The sequence below is a fragment of the Castor canadensis genome, chromosome 11 (assembly GCF_047511655.1).
Source record: "Castor canadensis chromosome 11, mCasCan1.hap1v2, whole genome shotgun sequence".
NCBI classification, from domain to species: Eukaryota; Metazoa; Chordata; class Mammalia; order Rodentia; family Castoridae; genus Castor; species Castor canadensis.
In genome coordinates this window covers 37,597,137-37,620,113 of record NC_133396.1, presented here as the reverse complement: position 1 = coordinate 37,620,113, position 22,977 = coordinate 37,597,137, and the positions used below count along the sequence as shown (strand labels likewise).

Here is a 22,977-nt window from a genome sequence, read left to right as displayed (position 1 = left end):
TTATGCAAGAGGAGAAATACACACCTGCACTTTTTCTGCTATCAGTCTATCCAGCCAGCCAGTGTCAATTCTATTCAACTGAAAGCTTTCGGTCTCTAACAATTTGATGAGATATTCAACAGTAGTTCGAAAATCACCCCGAATAGATAGTTCCTTCAAAGCAACCACCATATTTCTAGGGGAAGAACAGAGACCATTTGTTTTGGCAAGAAATGTTTTAAGTGTTTTACATTTTAAAAAATGTTTTCATTCCTCTGGAGTCTTAGGAGGGCAGGGAGATAGTTTCAATAGCAAATGAGGAGTACATATATAAGTATGCTGATTCACATGGGTTCCAGACAAAAGAATTTGCAAGAAAGTAAACTTATGAATTCCAATAATACTTTATGAGCTAATCAAGACATAACTGAAAACTGAGACTGGCCAAAAGGCTACCAGTCTCAACCTCTAGTGTAAACTTTCTTCATATTAGCAAGGAGGATAAAGCAATAAAAGAAAAGAAAGGCAACTTTATATCAGTGCTGCTGTTGTTTTGTTTTTTGGTAGCATTGTTACAAGTTGAAAAATTCTACTTACAGTTTTGAATAAATGAAGAAGAATTTAAAGAACAAACAAAATAGAGAAATACTGACTTTCTTACTTCTAAAAACATTATTAAAAACTCAGAATACTAATAAATACTTATTGATCAGCTAATCTGTGTATAGCTCAAAGGTGGAGGAAATACTATTAAGTGTGTGGTATATGGAAAAAAACAATTAAAAATTAATTAAATTAGAAAAAGGGATTGGAGATGTAGCTCATTGGTACAATACACGTCTGGTATATGTGAGGCCCTGGATTCAGTCCCTAGAACTACAAGAAAAAGAAAAGAAGTAGTTCAATTTTCAATTTTGGACAGCTATTTAAAATATATCAGCTAGCAAAATTACCTCCTAAAGCTCTATTTTTTAGACAAACAAAATTGCTGTTAATTTGGTATTTAATGTTTACAATTAATAGAATGTGAACTAACATCCATGATATGCTAGTTATATTTGTATAAACTGTTGCATATTTTATTGCATACTAAAGTCTTATATATATACAATTCTTTTATGCCCTCTTCATATAATGAACAACAATTTTATTATTTTAAATAACTAGGAGAGTATATCATGGTGACTATGCTTGAAATTTGCTAGGAAGGTAGATTTTTAAAGTGCCCTCATCACAAAAAAAAAAAAAGTTAAGTATATGAGGTGATGCATATGCTAAAGAGTTTGATTTAGCCATTCCAAATGTGTATATGAATCAAAACTTCATGTGGGAATTAGGGACAAGGCTCAAGTGATAGAGTGACATCTAGCAAGCACAAGGCCCTGAGTTCAAGCCCTAGTGGTGCTAAAAAGAAAAGAAGACAATATGTGATATACCATAAAAATAGATAAATTTTACTTGTCAAATACAGGGCCTTAAGACCCTGAGTTAACCCTCAGTACAAAAAAAAAAAAAGCCTCTGCCTTTATTTCTATGACTTAGATACCAAACTCTTGGTTAAAAATCTGCCTCCCACAAATGATAATACTATTTCTATGAAGAAGAAGAAGAAGAAAAAAAAGATATCTTTAAAGCAAATGACTTTATAAGTTTATCCAAAAAAAAGTGGGGGGAGGGCCATGAAAAGGACAACAAACAGCAAAATAGCTGCCAAATACAGCATAAAGATAAATGCAGCCATTCTTGAACTAAGATCCACTTCTTCGAAAATGTTATCAATAGTATCATTTTCATAGCAGATGATTCCCATTCTCATATTAACACTTTCACTGAAGATCAGCACAAACATATTTGTTAAAATGCAATCAAATGCTAGTATACTCACGAAATTGCTTCTTCTCTGTTTTCTCCCCAGGAAAAGCAGTGACCAAACTGAGAATCAGCAAATTCATGAAGTCCCCCTGCAGCAGCAACACTGAAATAACCCCAAACATTCTTATTGCTGCGGAAATTTAGTTCCTGAACTGTTCCTGAGCTGGGCTTAAAACCCTGTTAGAGAATGAAGAATATGAGACAATATATTGTATTTCCAAGGAAGAGAACATTGATATAGTCAGTTTAGTACATCATTGCAGAAATGACACATGAAAATCATAAAGGCCAAGACACAGTGTTACAGACCCACTGATGACTCTATAGCAACTTAAGTGGGATAAATGATGAGTGAAGCAATGATCATTTGTCTGCTCTGGGAAACATCTACAAATTTCCCTCTCCAGAAGTTCCAAGATACTTCAGAAATATTCTCAAAAACAATTAGTATAAAAGTTTAAAAGAAAAAAATAAAAGGAATAAACTTTTTAAGTGATGGGTTACCTCATCGGGATTTTCACTAGTGATCCGAGCAGCAATAACATGACCCCTTGGACAAGGAACATGAGCAGAATTTTCAAAATCAATGGGAGCATCACCCCACGGAGATACCCCATACATCATACGAATATCCTTGATTCTAAATAGAGGGATCCCCATGGCAATCTGAAAGGTAATAAAACACATCATTCATTTTCTATAGTTATCTTCTTTACAGTGTGAAAACTATCAGATCATTTAAGAGAGTTTTCATTATTTGCAGCCACTACCTAAAATGATCTAATTTTATAGCCTATATTTTACAATCATCAACCCTAAGGTCCTCAAAATAGAATATATCATTACAGATAAGTTGCTAGAATATTTCCTATTTGTAAAAATGTCCTCAAATTCCTAATGCAACAGACCTGAGTTTCTCCCTGTTGTCATTTCTCCACAAAAGAATGAGAATGAAAATATCCAAGGGAAAAGTCAGTGTTAGTAGACATCCAAAATGTCTCAATAATGTTATAATTATCTCTTCCATCCCCACATACCACTACAAGTAAATAAACTTTTTCTTTAATGGGAACGAACCTGCAAGGTTTTCCCAATATAAGCAAAGAATGTTACTTAAAACTAATATCAAACCTTATCATTAGCTACCAGTGTTTCCCACAGTATTTGTTTCCTAGGCTGGGAGAAGACAATAAAATTGATAGCTATCACTTTACACATTATAAAAATAAATGTGTGCTGCCAGTCTTGCCACAAAAAACCTGGAATACCGCACTGATACAGAGTTATTTCAACAAAGAACACTAGAAATAGGAATAGGGGCTACTTACAAAGTTGCATACTTTGTTATAATCATGTAACAGTTTATATCATATGTGTCTACTAGATGTACAGTAATATTTCTGCTTGTACCACCATCAGGATAACTAACCCACATGTGCATAACCCAAAAAAGCACAAGAGAAATGAATAGTGAAACAAGAGGTACTTTTCTCTCATCAGATACTAGTTCAACCAGTTTTTCAGGCATCTCTGACATTCCTAATTTCTCTAAGTTCTAACATGAGCACAAATCAGGGTGACTCACCTGGAGTTGTGCAGCAGGGAGATTGACATCAGCCACCATCTCTGTACAAGGGTGCTCCACCTGCAGCCGAGGGTTCAGTTCCAGAAAGTAGAAGCTGCCATCCTGGCTGTACAGGTATTCCACAGTCCCAGCACTCACATAACCAACCATTTTGGCAAGTTTCACCGCACACTCAAACGAAGATAAATAAATGTAAATATATCACTCTATCCAGCTATTAGATCACTGCAACTACCTACAGTCTCTCCCTGACTCAACAATCTGGTGTTTTCAGAACCATCAAAGACTTTTAGCCACATGAGAGCAAATTTCCACCCTTCTCATTAGAATGAAATATCCTAGGACATGGATGACAAACTGAATGAAAAGCTGGGAAAAAAGAGTGTTTTTTACTTCAGATCACAAGCAACCTCAACCCATCAGACATAGGCATACAAGCAAAAAAAAAAAAAAAAAAGGTAGCAGCCTTGACATTGGACATTGTCCCCTGTTTCAGGTATTCAGTATGAGCACCTCCTTTTCAGAAATATTGCCACCCAACTAAAGACTAGGTTTTCCAACCTGTTATAGCTAGTGACTAAATTTTGACCAACAGGATATAAACATTGGTGATATGACTAACTCATAAATTGGATTTTTAAAAGAAAGTTGCTTATTCTATATTTCTGGCTTTCCCCTTCTTATGCATTGGAACACAGTCATCACAGTGAAAGCCATTTCAACCATGGAGATGAGGACCTATTAAGAATGGCAAAGCAAAATAAAAAAGAACATGAATTCCAAGATGGCCTTATAGGGTACAACTGTCCCATAAGCCCTGTAAAATTTCTATCTTTTTTGAAATTAATCCTAATTAATATAAACATTAGTAACTGCAGGTAGGATGCTGCTGTTTTAAATAACTAGAATATGTGATGCTGGTTTAGCAATAGGGTTAGAAAGGAAACAGACTTGGCAGGCTGGGAACTAATGTCATACATTTAATGAGTTATTTCCGACAATAATGGAACATTGACCACACATCAACTAAGCCTTAAGAAAAATGGTTACATTTAGAATGTTGAAAAATCAAACTGCTTTTGTATTTGAAAAACAAAAGATTAGATTTGTACTCTGAAACAACTCAGTGTTAAAGATCAGATTGCACAGGCTACTTTAGTTTCAGCTGGCCTCAAGGTAGACAACATTAAATTGAGAAGACAGAGATGGGCTAAGCACAGAAGCCAATCTCAAAAGAAAAGTTTCCACATCTAGAAGAAATCACTGGGTGCAGTTACTCCAACCTGAAGCTGAGTAGAAGAAAACAGCCTAAAAGGTTACTGATTTTTGAGGACTTATATTTCTAAACAAACCACAAATCTGGCCTTCAAAATCCTGTGATTGATGATTGGAGTAATATTTGTATGCCTAATCCTACACCACCAGTAGGAAGTGGGCTATGAAAATTCACCCAAAACTGGCATAGTGTGCAAAACCCAATTCACAGAGAAAACGAACAAGGAAGAACTTCCAAGGGAACACAGTCAGGTGTATTATAGGCTAATGTGAAGGAACTTACTCCCAACCAGCACAACCAGGAACAGCCAGTTCTAAATGAGGGACTACTCTACTGTATAGCAGGGAATCAACACAATTCCTGACCAGCAAGATTTGTTAACTGTTGTGGACCAATATTTACTGTGTATTTTTCACTTTTCTAAATAAGAGTTACTCTGTTCCTACTCCACCACTGTATAATAAGTATACAGGAGGAAACAGTGACAAAATAAAAACTCTTATTTTAGGTCACTGACCCCTACACATGTAATGGAGAGGAATATACATCACCTAGAGATCATGGGTGACCTAGAGATCCTTGATCTAATGTACATCTTGAATCTCTAGGTGATGTAGTAACTGTGGCAATTAGTAGTAACTTCAGACTGCCTTCCTTGGAGAAAGACTCAGAATGTTTTTAGTCTGAACTAAGATAATAGGGTAGCCACAGGAGTGGACTGAGGCATAGGTTACTAAATGGCCTCCAGCAATCGTTCTTCTTCTTTTTAGGAAAAGAATCTTCTGAATTTTAGCTGAGCAGAGGGTTGTCCAGTTAGGTGACTACAATTCCTAATATCTCTTATGCTAAGTATGATTGAATTTTGTCCAGTGGAATGTGAGAAGTGACATGTGTGATTTATAAATCATAGTTTTATCTGCTTGCCCTCCATGTCTTCTCTCTTTCCCTCCCACTGGCTACAATTTGAACATAATCTTATGAATTTGCTTGATCATGAAGACAATGACACCATACGAGGGCAAAAGTTGGAAAACTTTTTCAGTAAAGGGCCAAATGATAATTATTTCTAACTTTGTGGACCAAATAGTCTCTGTCACAGATACTCAACTCTGCCATTGCAGCAATAAAGTAGCCACTGATAATATATAAGTAATTGTGCTCCAGTAAAATTTTATTTTCAAAAACAGGCAGCAGGCTGGATTTGGCCCATGAGCTATATTTAGTTTGCTAAGCTCTGTCCTGGGGAAAGCAATAAACCTGCATGTTCTGCATCACCTCATCTAAACTATGATAAAAGAGATAATTAGGAAGTTACATCTTGTTTCAGTCACTGTATTTTAGAGGCAACTTTATTATAGCAGTTGAAGAGCACATCCCAGGGCTAGAGGCATGGCTCAAATGGTAGAGCACCTGCCTAGCAAGCACGAGGCCCTTAGTTCAAACCCCAGTATTGGGAAAAGAAAAAAACAAAAAAAAAACCCTAATACACATACACAGCATAAAAAATAAACTTATAATACAGATGGGCATATTTTTCAGCTTGTTTATAATTTAGAATAAAAAGAAATGGAAAATGAATCTTCATAAAATGAAGATTGTTATGATTCCAGGCAAACCATGTTAAGGTACCCTCCGAACAACAACTATTTCCAAGGCACATCTTATGACTCACATATTCTTTTTATACACAAAGACAGAATAGAACTGGGGCGTGACTCAAGTGGTAGAGCATCCTTCTAGCAAGTGCAAGGCCCTGAGTTCAAACCCCAATACTGCCAAAAAAAAAACCTTTCAAAAAGACAGCATATGGGAGAGGGGGAAGGTGACACAAACAATGTATACACAGGTAAGCAAATGTAAAAACAAAATAAAAAGGAGTAAAGAAAAAAAGATATATTGTAAGCAAATGAGTAAATGTCACAATGTATCCCTCTGTACAACTAATATGTGCAAAGAACAGAAGAAATTACCATAAAACATAACAAAAAAAGAATATGTGAACTTTAAAGATACTTAGATGACTTCTTAAAAAAATAATGAATTTGAATAGGTTCATTGGAAGACTTGGTGTTAATCCAGAAAAATGGAACTAATTAAATATAAACTTGTTAAAAACATCATAAAATTAGTAAGATTTTAAAACACAGTATGTTTCTCTTCTTTATCTTTACTCAAAATAGCACACTGACTTTTTAAAGTGTTAACTATTTTTAGAGCTTGGAATGTTCCTGGACAATTTTTTTTTTTTTGCTCTAGGAAAGGGATAAAATTTTATCAATTATCTATAATCATTCCTTGAAATTCTGCTATTCTCAGATTGTTACATAAACTGAATGAGAGGTGGTTCTGAGTAAGAAAACAGAAATTAAAGCATTTAATAGACACACCTGTTCCATATGTTCAAATACTGCTGGGGTAGCAATAGCAGCAGGTGCCTCTTCAATAATCTTTTGATGCCTGCGCTGGACAGAACAGTCACGGCCAAACAAAGAGATGGCATTGCCATATTGATCTGCTAAAATCTGCACCTCCAGGTGACGAGATTGCTTAGCTAATCTCATTACAAATATAGGAGATCCAGGGACTTCAGCCTGAACCTGTGTTAGGAAAGGAAATAAAACAAATTATTAAGTAGTAAACATTTGTTTCTATCCCGATAAGCTGCTTTGATTTCAATAAGTATATGCCTAGATATGTCAAGATATGTCAGGGGCTATTTTAATCAACAGAAATACAAAATGAATAAAGTACAGCCCATGCCAATTTTTAAGACATTGCATTCTTAGTTATATAACCTATATTAGTTAACAAATAGGGAAACATAAAACATCCAGAATGATACAAAGGTAAACAACAAAATATCTGAAAACACACACACACACACACACACACACACACACTACAACAGTGCAAAATACCGCCATCTACTCCATACAGCCAAATGTACAACTTGTTCCAGACTAGAGTTTTCCTGGTTCACATTACATCCATATGGTATTGTTGCAAAGCATTTCCATCTTCAGATTTGAAAAATATTGTCAGTGGGTACAGAATCCTACACTGATAATTAATGTTTTTTACCACTGTAAAGATATCCAAGTGTTTTCTGGTTATCAGGGTTTCTACTAAGATTTCAACTGCTGATCTTCTTACACCTTTGAATGAAATTTTTTCCTCCAGTTGCTTTAAGATTGCGTGTATGTGGAGGGCAGGGCAGGTGACAGATTAACTCTGATAAGCTTAGATAGGCTTTTATTTGTCCTTCTTGGGGCTCATATGCTTTTTGAATCTGTGCTTGGTATCTTTTATCAGTTCAAGGAAATTCTTAGCCATTATCTCTTCAAATACAGTTTTCTGCTCCATTATTTCTTCAAATATTGTGTCTGCTTCATTCTTTCTCTTCTTCTCTAAGACTTAAAGCACATAATGTTAGATCATTTCACTGTACCCCATGTGTCTTTTGTGCTCAGTATCTTTTTCTGTTTTGCTGCTTAGTAAGTCACATCAAAACTCAATGAATTGTCTAAAACATCAACCTTTTATTTGCTTGTGACGCACATTGGGGAATTTCTTCTGGTCTCGCCCACATGTACACTGTCATTTGGTGACTTGAGTTGGGCTGACTGGTTCTACTCACATGTCTGGTAGGTCTAGGAAGCCTCAATGGAACATGCTCATTACTACTGCATGTGGCCTGCATCCTCCTGTATCCCAGGCTTCTTCAGTACAGTGTTCTAAAAGGTGAGCGTAGAAGCTGCAAGTCCTTTTGAAGTCTAGGGTCTAGAACTTACTCATCACTTTGGCCACCTAATAATATTCTAAGCAAGCCCACACAGCCAGCTATAATTCAAGGAGTGGGAGTGGGGAAGAGATGTCACTCTTGATGGCAGGAACAGCAAAGTCACATTGCCATGGGTGTACATACAGGAATAGGAGGAGTTCTTGTGGCCAATCTACTATAGTCCACGTTATGGCCACAATAATTCACATACCTCCCACATGCAAAATAGACTCACCCCCTCCCAAGACCCCAAAGTTTCATCCAATCATGGCATCAGGCTTGACGTCCATTTTTCTCATGACTCATGTCCGGGAACAAATGAGATTTCTTGGTTGCAGCTCCTCAGGTATAGATTCTCTTGATCCAAAGACCTGGGAACTAAAAAGACAAGTTATCTGCCCCAACACCTTTAACACTTAATAATGATATTGGGAGAAAGAACTGCAAAAGATACTCCTGTTCAAAAAGAAGACAATGGAAGGGACATAGTAGTCACTGGTTCACAGCAATTTTGAAATCCAAGTTGGTACATGTGGTACTCCAGGGACAGGGATTTTTTTTTTTAGTTAAAGTCTGGTTCTGTTCCCTGGGAAGTGGGTCCCTAATCCATGGCACCCCTCTGCCTTCTCCACTGAGAAATATTTAATTAGAAATGACCAATGTTTACACTGAACAGCTTTCTCAGTCTGCTTCCCGCCCATAAAAATGGCCTCTGTTATGGTTTGAATCTAAAATGTCCCCCCTAAGGCAGCAGTATTCAAAGGTGAACTTCTGGGTGACTGAATCAGGGGGCATCAACCCATTGATGAGTTCTTAACTGAATGGACCATTAGGAGGTCCTGGGCACTATAGGAGGTGGGGTCTCATTGGAGGAAGTAAGTTACTGGAGGTATGCCCTTGAAAGATGTATCTTGCCCCTACATTCTGTTGGTTGCCATGAGGTGAGCAGCTTTTCTCTACTACACATTTTGCCATAATGAACTGCCTTACTACAGGTCCAAAAGCCACTGGGCCAAGCAATCATGAACTGAAATCTCTGATATTGTGAGCCAGGTATTTTGTCACAGTGACAGAGAGAGCTAACAGCCTCTTTTCATTTCGGACCATTTCTGTCCCTTTTAATTCTTTTAGTGTAATCATCAATACAAGTGTCTTGACAACTATATGTTTCCCATCAATCATATTGGGGTTCCTGCTTACATCAAAAGCTGTATCCATAATTCATTTTTGCCTAGAACTCTGCTTTGGGCATGTGAGACTGCTGTGGGACAAGTCCCTTAATATTATTAGAAGAATGTTTTTTGAGTTGAGAAAGTAATCTACAAGACACTATATAAATATTTTTGAAGTCTTCAAAGTCACCAGAAATCTTAACATGATTTTTATTTTGTATTATTTTTGGTGGTACTAGAGCTTGAGTCAGGGCTAGGCAGGCACACTACCACTTAAGCCACTCCCCCATTCCTTTCGTGTTTTAGTTATTTTTTGGATAGTCTCTCACATTTTGCCCGGGCTGGCGTCAGACTGTGATCCTCCTACCTATGGGCTCCCATGTAGCTGGGATTACAGACATGAGCCCTTGATCTTTACTGAAGATCTTTTGGTAGCTGGAGAGACTGAAAAGGAAAAGTTATTATATTTTCAAACCCAACAAGTTCTGGATTTCTTTACATTTCCTTTAAATTCTGTTTACAAACAAAATCTTTATTAAATATATTCTCTTTCAAGTTATCTCAGACATCACTTTTTGCCAATTGTTCCACTCTTACAGAATATGAGTTATCTCTTTTCCAGACTCCAATAAGAATTACTTTACTACTTTTCTACTAACAGTTTGCTCACGATTTCTACAGCTTTCATCAATATCCATTCGTCTCATCATTTTTTAGACTTTACTTCTTAGCTAGTTTTCACGTTTTTTCATTATGATAGTATCATTCCTTTAAGTATCAATTTCTGTGTTGGTTATCCATTGATACCTAACAAACTTCCAAAAGTTTAGTGACTTGGGATAGCAACTATTTTACTTGCTTATGATTCTAATGGATCAGCATTTTGGGCTGGGCCCAGCTAGCATCTCAACTAGGACTGGATAGCCTAATAAAGTCTCACATGTCTTAAATGTGGTACTGATAAGATAGCTAGGAAGACTAGGTCTTAGCTGGGATGAGTCATCTCTGTTTCATATGGCCTCTCTTTCTCTAGTAAGCTAGAATGGACTCTTGTCATGGCAGTCTGAGGGCTCATTCCAAGAGGGCAAAGGCAGAAACTACATGAAACACTTGAAGTTTAAGCTTCAGAACTTGTACACCACTTTTGCCACATTCTCTTGGTTAAAACAAGTCATAAGGCCAGCTGAAATTCAAAGGGTGAAAAAGAGGACTCTGTTTCTTTCTTTTTTTTTTTCTTTTTGAGGTACTGAGGTTTGAACTTAGGGTGTTGCTTTTACTAGGCAGGTGTTTTATCACATGAGTGATGTCTCAGCTTGAGGATTCTGTTTCTTGATTGGAAGAGAAGCAATATTATACTGTATAGTACAGTGGAAGGTACACAGAAATGAGAGGTGTTTTCATGGTCATCTTTGCAAATAATATTTCACAATGCTCTTTTCTATAGTTTTCACCCTTTGTCTCTTCATGCTTCAGTGTGGATTATCTTCTATTTTTCAGTGACTAATTCTTTCTTCAACTGTGTCTAATATGTTATTAAACTCCTATACTGATTTAATTATTGTATTTTCAGTTCTAGAATTTTCATTTGTTTCTTCTTTATGGTTCTCAATTCTCTGCCAAAATTCTCAATCTTGCCTTTAATTTACTTGAATGTATTAATATTAAACACAATTACTTAAAGCCCTTTTCTGAAAGTTCTATTAGTTAATCCTCCATGGGCTTATTTCTACCGGCCTTTTTTTCTTTTTCTTTTCTGGTGGTGCTGGGGTTTAAACTTAGGGACTCAGGCTTGCTAGGCAAGTACTTTACCACTTGTGGAACATCCCCAGTCCCTCACTTTTCTTCTTCTTGATTAATAATCATGTAGTTTTATATGCCTGCTGCTTATTTTTAATTGAGTGCTTAACACACTGAATGAAAAGTTAACAGAAATAATTTGAGGTTCCAGATGCCATCTTTCTCTGGAGGGGACTGACATTGGCTTCATATAAGTAACTAGGGGCATCAGAAATCCTAAAGCACATTCCTTAGGTCAGAGGTTGAGTGCTTTGAATGTGAGATTTGATACCTATAAACACTGGTCTATTTCCAGTTCATCCTTTCTCCTGTGGTATAGTCCTTCAGGTTCCCAGCCTAAAATGTGGGAATTTTCTCAGGACCCCTCCTCCTCAGCAAATTCTAAAATCTAAATGTTATCCTTTTAGTCTTGTAAAACCGTTGAAAATTCTGATCAGCTTTTCAGTTGCTGCTGCTTCTTTTTTTCTCCTCTGGGGGTTGGGATTATCTTTTGAGACATATATAGCCCAAGCTGGCCTTGAACTCTCATTCCTCATATCTCAGCCTCCCAAGTGCTGGGATTATAGGCATGTGCCAGCACAACCAGCCAGTGCTTCTTCTTGAGCCAGAAGATATCTCTAAGTGGCCTCTCATCTGCTGGTGGTGTCACTGCTGTTCTGCACCAGGAAGGTGACACCAAAGGAAAGCTCTTCCCACATAGTGCTTGGCTGGAATGTTTGTTTGCACGGCTAGCCTGTACCACTACTGGCAATGCACACTGTCTTCCTATTTCACATACCTTGGTCTTCAAATGGCAGTGTAACAAAGCCACCACAGGTAGAAAAGATTAATTAAAAAGTTGCCTCCAATCCCAGACTTATCTCTCTGTGTTCCTCCTTCTCCAGTAATTCTTCACTGTCTTAAAAGGCCTCTAATCCCTTAAAACAGGCTTTAAAAAAGAAAAAAACATCTGGTCCAGTTTTTTCAGTTTCTTCTCAGTGGGAGGATTGGTTTGAGTTATTTAGCTAGCCATTATTTGACCTTAAGGACTTTAACATAAAACTTAGTAGAGTCTTCAACTACTTAAAATCAAACTAATAACTAGTATTGAAATAACTAAAAACTTATCATTGATTAACATGCTTTTCTTTTCCTTTGTAAGATCAAAGGCTTTTTCTGCTAGACTCCATGAAGCAAAAATTTACAGAAGGAATGTAATGAAAAAGACTAAGGTAATGTTCAACTTCTGACATTTGAAATATTATAATGTAGTACAATACTTTTATCACTTTATCTAGTACATCAAATCATGGAAGACCCAGCTCACACAAGTAAGAAATTTGCTGCTGCGTGAATTTAAAAAAGGAAGAGAATAAATAAAGGATGACTAAAGGCTCTAGTAAAAGATGGTAGATGCTAGGAAAACTAAGAAAATGAGACAAAATAACAGGATGAAAAAGTCAAATCTGTGGAGCTCAATTTTTTTTTCTTGTGGTACTGCAGTTTGAACTCATGGCTTTGCACTTGCTGGGCAGGCAAATACCACTTGAGCCATGCGTCTAGCCCTTCATTTTCCTAGACATATCTTTTCCTGGGTGTTGACAGAAGAAAAAGAAGTGAGGTAAGCATGTGAGAGAACTCTGAGGGCCTGGCAAAAGACTTGTTTTCCTTTTCTCCCTCTGTTTAAGATTCTGAAAAGATATAATTTCATTGGCTGCCTCTACAACCAACCTATTTAACAAGGCTATATTGCAGAGGGTAGGGCAAAAAGTTGCTAGGATGAGCTTTCCTGAGCTACTTTTCAATTCTCCCACAATATGGGCCTGCCATGGGGTTCCTATGCCAGCATGTGGTGGCTATACAACATAAGCTAGGCTGTAGTCTGCTGGGCCAAAAAGATAGATGGGACTCCAGATGGAAATTCAGGGGTCTGCAGCCAATTCGAAATGAAATAAGGAAAAGTCAATCAGAGAGCCTGAATCTGGCCAACCTAAGAGCAACCAGATCAATATTATACCACCATACCACACACTCTATCTATAATGTCAGCAGAATTGGGCATAAAAATGTAAAAACATTGATTTTTATTCGCCATTATGAGATAAATGTGAGCTACCTGTACCATGTAGGAAAGAGCTATCTTCCTACATAAGAAAGAATAATTCTACTGTCTGAATTACATAACTGAACTGAACTGGAAATTTTATTAACTTTTCCCCCTGTTAATAAGCAGGCAAAGGCTAGAGAGAAAAATCTACTATACATAAAATTAAATATTTTTTGGACATTCAAATTACACTATGAGTTAAATCATGCATCTCTGATAAACATATTAATTCAAATAAACACTTGTACTCTACCTGTCTAAAGAGGTTTGGGAAGTCATCTGCATTATTGACTTTTCTGATTCCCTTTCCTCCACCTCCTTCTGAGGCCTTGATCATTACCGGATACCCAACTTCCTCAGCTGCCTTTAAGAAGAAAGAGAAAAATGGAAGATAAGGTGGTATTAGTAGAGAATGAGAAAATTGGCATTTCTCCTTTTTTCTTTTTTTATTCATATATTCACATGTGCATACATTGTTTGGGTCATTTTCCCCCCCTCCCTCCCACACCTTCTCACTGCCCCCCACTCCCCCATCTCGCTTCCAGGCAGAATATGTCATGCCCTTATCTCTAATTTTTTTGAAAAGAAAACATAAGCAATAATAAGTTGCTAGTTGAGGTAAGGATAGCTATACAGAGAGATTCCTAGCATTGGCATTTCTCCTTTTAAGAATGCATTCATGGGCTGCTAGCAGAGTGACTCAAGTGGTAGCACACCTGCCTAGCAAGCATGAAACCCCATGCTTGCTGAGTTCAAACCCCAGTCAGTACTACCAAAAAAAAAAAACTGAAAAGAATGCATTCATGGGCTGGGCATGTGACTCAAGTGGTAGAGCCCTTGCCTAGCAAGCACAAAGTCCTGAATTCAAACCCAAATACTGCCCTGTCCCTCACTCCCATCACAGCCAAAAAAGAATGCAGTCATTAGCCAGGTATGATGGTGCACATCTGTAATCCCAGCACTGAGAAGGCTGAAGCAGGAAGATCACAAGTTTGGTACTAGCTGGCGCTACATAGCAAGGCCCCAACTCTAAAAAAATAAAATACATAATGAATGTGGTCATTTAGTAGGTCTATATACAATCAAATAGAAAGACCACCAGGATACACTATTAGCAGAAAAAAATAACAGAACAGTATTTGTAGTGTTAGGTTAAACCAAAAGAAATTACCCTTCTTTTGTAGATAAAAAACAGTTGAAAATTGTTAATTTTATAGAACTCAATATAAGATAATCTCATATAGGAGTCAAAAGCAAAATAAAAGTATGTTTATATATGATTATTTATACATTCATACATTCATGTATATAAATGCGAATAAATGAATTTAAGAATATACAACCAGCTCTAAGATACAAAAGGAAGATGAGTAGATATAAACTTTAACTTTTTACCATATATATTCCTGTATTGTTGGATTTCCTTCCAACAAAGTATACTTCCCATAATTATTCTTAAAAAGATATAAGTAGTTCATTGATGGTCTTGCGATTACTTCCAACCATATATAAGTAAGACTCAAGTATCAGAACTCTCAAGTATCTAGAAATTTTTTTCTCATTCACATTTTATGAAAGGTAAAAATAACAAGGTCTCCAAATATTAAAATAAATTAGTCAGAAAACTAATTTTCAGCACTTGCTCTAAATGTACTTTTCACTTTTACAATATTAGAGCAGGTTAAGATCTTTTAACTTTTTAAAAAACACATTATATATGCATCAAATGGGGAGCTGGTTAAATAAAGATATGCTACCCGAATAGAATACTATGAATAGGATACTATGAAATTACCCAAAGGAATGAGGTAGCTTTTATATCTAGTATTATGGAAAACAACCAAACTGTGTTTTTAAGGTTTTTTTAAAAAATGTTTATTTTTAAGGGTTTTTTTGGGAAGTTTCAGTAAGGATATATTTTGACATAATAGGATAAAAGTAGGGAGAAGTGGTGGGGAAAAAAAGGAAGAAACATTCCTGTTTCTCACACAGGAAATCGGAATAAACTCCAAGTTTTTTAAGTTTCCCAAAAATGAACTGGGAAACAGCTAAACAAAGTTTTTATATAACCAAGTCATTCCTTTTAAAACTATTCTAGTCATTTGAAGTTTTGCAACATAAAAAGTATCATCAGAAAAGACCGCTTTAAATTTTAATTGGAGTCAGCAGTTTGGGGATAAAAATCTTCCACTCAATACTCTCTCTCTTCTAAAGTTCCTTTAACTCTATTCTTTTTTATACACCTATTAATAGAATGAGAAGGATGAATTCAATCCTCAGTAATAGGTGATCAAAGAAATAGGTAGCACAAATGTGGAAAAAACTATTTAAAAAAATAGGGTATGGGCTGGAGGCGTGGCTAAAGTGGTAGAGCCTCTATTTCTCAAGTGCAAAGATCAGTGCTACAATTAACTAACTAAATAATCAAATAACTAACTAAATAAATAAATAAAAAGAACTATGTGTGTGTACACATAGGGTAGCCCTCAGGAATTCAGCAAGTAGGCCTTTAAAAAATATATGAAAGCACTGGGCATGCGAGTTTAGGCCTACAATCCCAGGCTGAGTGTAGAAGAACCAACAGTTCACAAGCCAGCCAACTTGGACTACAAATAGAGACCCTTTTTCAATTTCCTCCCCCACCCAAAAAAAAAAAAAAGAAAGAAAAAAATCTATTTTTAGAAGAAATTTGATGTCATGAGGAAAAATACTTGGATTATATTATGTATCTATCCACTGGCTAACTTTATCACTATAATTACAGGAATCTATTAATAATATATGAACCAACAAAAAGGTTAGAAGAAAATATATGAATATGTTAATAGGCATTATCTCTGGATGGTAGGTTTATGGATAATTTTATCACCATCTCTGGCTTTCTAAATTTTCTTTTTTTTTTATTGTTTTATTATTCATATGAGCATACAATGCTTGGGTCATTTCTCCCCCCTTGCCCCACCCCCTCCCTCCAAATTTTCTATTAGTAAATTCTGTTTGTAATTTTAACCAGGGAAAAAAAGATTTTTAATTGATAAACAAAATAGCTAGTTCTTTACAAAGGACTTCTACTCTTTTGTAAATTAGCAAATAGAACAAAGCATTTGTAATTCAATTAGAAATATTAATTTTTATTATTAAGGTGATTATGGGATAATTAAGAAATGCAAACAACAGAGCAAAATTGGTTGAACATTCAGCATTCCTCCTGAATTTAAAATGCACAGTCAGTGTATTTTTCTAGAATAGTCTCTTTTATCATCTACATGGAAGCATAACTGACATTTCCAACTAGTTAAAAAGTGAAAGAGGAACAAACTGGAGAGAACTGAAAGGAAAGAAAGGGTGATATTAGGGATCTCCTTTTGCTGTGTTCACACTTCTACATAGATGAGTAATAATCAGGATAATATTTTCAGCCTATCTTGCCTTACTTCCTCACTCCTCCCCAAGGGAAAAAGCATAAATAATGTATGGAAGGAGAAACTGAGCATGCATTGCTCATCCTCTTTCTCTTTGAAATCACCTACTGCATGCAACATATGTTCTCTGTCAGCTCTCAGCCATATAAAATGCTGAATGATAAAAACTGTGCCTCCTTACAGGGGAGTCTGGTTATTCAGTACTGCCAGTAACCTGTGAGGGAGTGAACCTGGTTAACTCTGGCATGCAGTTTGTAAAGTTCATTGTTGCTACATATTTAAGCCATTCTTACTAACATCTCCTATGATAAAGCTGACATTTTGACCTCTATCTGCCTGGCTTCTTGTTTTGAACTCAAATAAGGGAAAAAGTGTGTTATGTTTTCCCCCTACCCCCAACCTGCACACAAATACCAGATGATAAAGAGAAGGAGAATCAGTACCTCATTAAAACACTGATTTAATCACCAAAAAAAGTTTTGTCCCAATGAGTAACTTTCATCAAAACAAACTGTTTAAAATCACTTCCTCACTCTATATTTCATAAATAACACTTTCTGGTCTAACACCCCTCATTGCCAGCATGGGTATATACAATGAACCAGGCTTCAAATACAGGTATTTGTGACTAAAATTGGTCAGTTATAGAGCATCACTTCCTGGAGTCAGTAACCTACCTTTAGCCCATCATCCACATCCTTCACGTAACCTTTTTCATATAGTTCCTGTGGGACATTTAAGATACGTTTCGAAAAATCATTTTCTTGCCAGTCCACACAAAGACCTGAAATGACAACAGTGACTTGAGAGCAACTACAAGAGCCCCTGTCAATTTTCTGCTACACCTTCTTTAAAATGCTGATATTTATTGCAAATTGAAGATAGACAGGAAAAATAAGGATGCCATGAAGCCCTGATCAGTCCTTGGAGTTAACAGTACTTAACCAAACGATGAGCTATGGGGTTCTTATGCTAGAAAAAGCCAGGAGGGCTAATAGGGACCAGCTTATAAAAATCCAAGGACATACAGGAAAAAAAATCCCAGAAGCATGGTAGGCATACCACAGCAACCCAACAGGCAAAATATCTTCAATTCCTATGTTCAGGCCTACTCCTGGGCCAGAGGTCTGAGACATAATTCAATCTTTATGAGCCCTTGGAAATGGAAATGGTGGTTTTATTGGCCTCAGCAGAGTCATGATTCCATGCTCCCTGAATGTCCCTTTACGCAGCCACAGGGGGGAAACTACAGTCTTTCCATCCAAACAAGAACAAATTCAACCTTTTAAACTATTTGACCCAGCAGATCTGGAGAGAATATGGCAATCCCCCTAGAGAGCCAGAGGAACAAGAGTCCAAATCATTCAACCTCAAGACAATAACCATTTCCTTTTAGTGTACACCTGTTCCCAATGCATAAGTACTAAAATAGGGAAGTTCATATTATTATCAGCTATTATAATTCACGTAGCATAGAAATCTTCATGGAATTTGTCAAAAATAATTCATTCTCCAAATTTTTTTTATCCCTACACATGTCTGGGATGTGTAGGAGAAAGGGTGACTATTGACCTCATTTTCTGCATGAAGGGCAATTGAGGCAAAGCAAATCTTTTTGAAACAATCCAATTTGAAGCAAAAAACAGGCTGGGGACATGGCTCAAGTGGTAAGGCACTTGTCTAGCCAGCATTAAGTTGAAATCCCAGTACTGCAAAAACAATAAAAATAAAAACAAAGGAAAAGTAGCCTGCTCTGAAAAGACCTGAACCTTCAGAAAAATGTATGTTTTTCAAAGTTTTTTTAAATCAAATCTCAAGATCAACTCTGAACACGGTTTAGCATTGCACACTTGCTACTAAATTTATATTTCTAACATGATAGAAATCATGTATTAATCCAGGAAGTACCAAGAATTCTATTCCTTGTCAGGTATCCCAATACATTTTCAACAAAATACAATAGGCCTACTAAGCTTTTCTGAACTTTTAAGATAATAAGAAATAATTTCTTACCACTGCCACTCCAGGGAAGAGTTGGGATACCTGCAGTTTGGGCTACTATGGAAGATGCAATCTTATCCCCCAAAGCCCACATAGCCTGGCTTGGAGGACCTAAAAACAAAACAGAAAAGGAAAGGAAACTTGACTATAATATTTTTGTCTTATTTCTTACACATACATTTTGCCTTATTGCTTTTGTATTTGGTTTCTTGAGCCATGTAACCTCCATTTTTCTTCCCACCATTATGAGAGCAGAAAAGTCATAAGAAACAGCTCTCATCCATAGGAACATAACCTTCAAATGCAAAGGTGTTGATTCATATTTAAGAGCACACTGCTAGGGTATCCTAAATATTCAGTTATCTCCATCATATAAAAACAGATCCTGACCCCCCCCCAAAAAAAAAACAAAAAAACAAAGAAAAGAGAAACAAACAAAAAAAAAGGAAAGAAAAAGAAAAGACAGGAAGAAAAACAGGTCCTTCCTCTACATGTGATTTGTAAGGTTAATGGCAAAGTTTTTAAAAGGTCTGTGTTTTAGAAACCATGATCTCTTTCATACATCAGGTAAAAGGATCCAGGAACAGAAAATATACGTAAGATGAAATAAGATAGGCAGGGTGTAAAGTAATTAAGAAAGGGGAAAGAAAGAAACAGAAAGGTTACTCTAAGTGTTGACTGATTTAAAAACAAAAAAGAACCCAGTGCATGTTAAACAGAAGAATGTAAAACTATAGAGTGGAATACTGACAAAACTGACAGAAAGAGAAAGAGAGCAACAGAATATTACAAAGGTTTACCCATGAAGGCGATGCCATTTTTCAAAAGTAGCTCTGGGAGCTTGGGGTTCTCAGAAGCATGGCCCCAGCCAGCCCAAACTGCCTACAAGGGAACACAACATGATTCAGTCTTAAGAGTCATACCAAACACTACAAATTGCTTTACTCTAAATCAAGACTGGCCCTACTACATGAAGTACAATAGTTATGCAGCAGCCCAATAGTTAATTCAATTCAGCTTCTATGCTTGATTGTTGGTACACTTTCTACAGAACAACAATAAGCAGTCCATGGTGGAAAAAAGCTCTAATGAAGTCAAAACCAAGTTAAGGCCAGGGGCTGGTGGCCCACACCTGTAACCTTAGCTACTTGGGAGACAGAAATCAGGAGGATAGGGGTTCAAGGCCAGCCTAGGCAAAAAGTGAGCCCTTATCTCAAAAATATTCAACACAGAAAAAAGGGCTGTCATGGGCTGGCAGAGTGGCTCAATTGGTAGAACGCCCGCCTAGCAAGCATGAGACCCTGAGTTCTGCCCTCAGTGCTGCCAAAAAAAAAAGAAAAAGTTAAGATAGATATTAAAATCCAGTTAGTCTGTTCAGCTAGATTCTATGAACCCTTTTCTGGACATTCTGACCATCTTTCACATATTCAGTTATTTTTGGTCATCCTACTCTCTTGGTGACACTGCTATATAAGTCTAGGGACTTTTTTCTCATTGGATTTTAAACTATTTACCTAAACTTCCTGACCCAGTGAGATAAGGAAGCAACAATCTATTTATAAAACACTGCTCTATTTATTCTAGACAAAGAATATTCTACAGGAAATAGTTAACTTTTACTTACTTGGAATGACTCAGAGGTGAGATACATAGAATTAAAAATATCTCTGAAAGACTTACAAACCTTCTATTTCTATTATGTTACTTTATTTTTAATCATTCTTTTCCTTCTACTTTTCCGTGTCTGTTTTAAATATCCCATATAAAGGCATTTAAGAATTTTTTTAAAAGATGCTTTACATAAAAGTTTTCCCTTGCAGCTAACTCTAAAATGGCTGATTTTGCTTTTAAAGGACTCTCTTACTTGTACTGGGATCCTCTTAGCAATATCAAGAATTAACTCCACATTTGCATAGTTGTTGTTATTTGGTCCTCCAGGCACTGGCACATAGTGATCGGCCATCTTAATGTATTCTGAAAACACAAGCAAATTAATAGAGTATACCCAAATTGACTTCAGAAAGCACAGCCAAACCTATGTAAAGGACAAGGATTATCACAAGTAACCACAGGACAGATAGCATTAATGGGGTAATTTCTCAGCACATTTAGTTGGAGGCTTTGCATTTAAGTCACATATTTAGGTATCTCCTACATTAACCAACAGTTCTCAAACATTTCACTTCAAAAGGTCTTTATGATCTCTGCATTAAGATTATCAATCTGTCATTTAGTGGTCATGTACAATTTATTCTGAGAAACAGTTCTAGTCCTCACATCCTTAAATTTGGATAGAACCACAAGAGAGCCCTTTTTTCTGGTGTAGGGTTGGACAGGATGGGAAATGAGTAGAGGCTAAATTTAGAATTCTGTTTAGATTAACTATGCAAAAGAGGTTAATTATAGAAATCTAATTAGTGCCTGCAAAGGTTTATCTGGAATGCTGGAAGTAAAAAAAATTGGAAAGAAATTTTAGAAAGATAACCACTTTCCTTCATTACATTCTTTTTGCTTGGTATTCCCCTGCAAATTTGCCACCTGATGTCTCTCCCTTCCTGTTCTAGCAAAAACAATTGTAGCAGAGCAGCTACCATAGTACAATAAGTACTATTAACGCAAATTATCTCATTTAATTCCCTCAGCAATCCTATATATGCTAAGTAGAGACCCCATCTCACCCAATGGCTGGACTTGGTGGCACATGCCTGTTATCCCAACTGTGCAGAAAACCACAAACAGGAGGATAGCAGTCCAGGCCTGGGCGAAAAGGGAGATCCTATCTCAAAAATAGCCAATGCAAAAAGAGCTAACAGAGTGGCTCAGGTGATAGAGGGCCTGCTTAGCAAGTGCAAAGCCCTGAGTTCAACCTCCAATACCATCAAAATTTAAATAAATAAATAAATAAAATAAAAATTCCACTAAAAGTAAGATACAAAGCCTTATAGACTGTTCAAAGTTAAAATAAAATTTCTTATTGTTGGAGGAAAAGCATGCTAACTATAAAAAAAAATCTTTGATACTATATCAGAATGTAAGAACACTATTTTTAAAAAGTCAAAACCAGCCAGGCTCATGCTTATAATTCTAGCTACTTGGGAGACTGAGAAGTGGAAGATCTCAGTTCAAGGTCAGTCCAGACAAATAGTTCACAAGACCCCATCTCCAGAATAACCACAGCAAAATGGACTAAAGGTGTGCTTACCTGCTTTGCAAGCTCAAAGCTCTGAATTCAAACCCCAATCCCACCAAAAAAAGAAAACTGTCAAAATCAGCCAAGTATGGTGGGCCATGTCTGTAATCCTAGCTACTCAGGAGGCAGAGCAGGAGGACCAAGAGTTTGAGGCCTGCCTGGGCAATGGTAGTGACAAGACCATGTCTCAAAACAAAATAAAAACAAAAGGGCTGGGGTGTGGCACAAATGGTAGAGCACGTGCCTGGCATGTATAAGGACCTGGGTTTAATCCTCCATGTGGCAAAAAAAAAGTCAAAATCATCCACTGTCCCACATAAGAGAAAAACCAACTCATGCTTTGATATACTGGTAGCCATAAATTGTTAGCCAATTTATCAGTATATTGTGGACATCTTTCCACATTAAGACATAGAGATGTATTTTCTTAATTATTTATATTTAATTTTTAATGGATACCTAAAATTTCAAGTCTATAATTTATTTAACTACTAACTTATTGATGGAAGTATACATTATTGAAAATTTGGAAAATACTAAAATAAAACATGCTTATATTACTGTCTGATTATATCCTCAGGATATATTCCTAGAAGTAAAACTACTGAGTCAAAAAATATTAATATTTTCAGATTCTCACAGCAATATAGGTGACAAAGTGTCTATACTCTCTCCTATATTAGGTATTATCGATAGCTTCTAATTTGCCAGTTTATGTTTTTAAAAAAATTTCTATCTATCATCATTTTGGTTTGCATTTCTTTGGTTATCATTGATACTGCATCTTTCTTTTCATATTTATTGGTCTCTTTTACT

The 22,977-nt window shown here is 36.4% G+C and overlaps 1 protein-coding gene across 13 annotated transcripts in view; it reads right to left on the bottom strand.

Moving 5' to 3' along the window:
* Nucleotides 1–22,977, bottom strand: part of Acaca (acetyl-CoA carboxylase alpha) — a 268,903-nt gene that overhangs the window by 148,413 nt on the left and 97,513 nt on the right. For 12 of the 13 annotated variants that reach the window (XM_074046276.1, XM_074046288.1, XM_074046285.1 and 9 more), the window contains 10 exons: nt 20,836–20,945; nt 19,772–19,853; nt 18,984–19,082; nt 17,648–17,754; nt 13,802–13,912; nt 7,100–7,309; nt 3,437–3,607; nt 2,356–2,517; nt 1,865–2,028; nt 25–175 (listed from right to left, as the gene is read on the bottom strand). In XM_074046276.1, the coding sequence (XP_073902377.1) occupies nt 25–175; nt 1,865–2,028; nt 2,356–2,517; nt 3,437–3,607; nt 7,100–7,309; nt 13,802–13,912; nt 17,648–17,754; nt 18,984–19,082; nt 19,772–19,853; nt 20,836–20,945 (1,367 nt within the window). Of the gene's footprint in view, nt 1–24; nt 176–1,864; nt 2,029–2,355; nt 2,518–3,436; nt 3,608–7,099; nt 7,310–8,728; nt 8,865–13,801; nt 13,913–17,647; nt 17,755–18,983; nt 19,083–19,771; nt 19,854–20,835; nt 20,946–22,977 lie in introns of those variants that run through there. The other variant, XM_074046289.1, reaches the window with a different exon arrangement.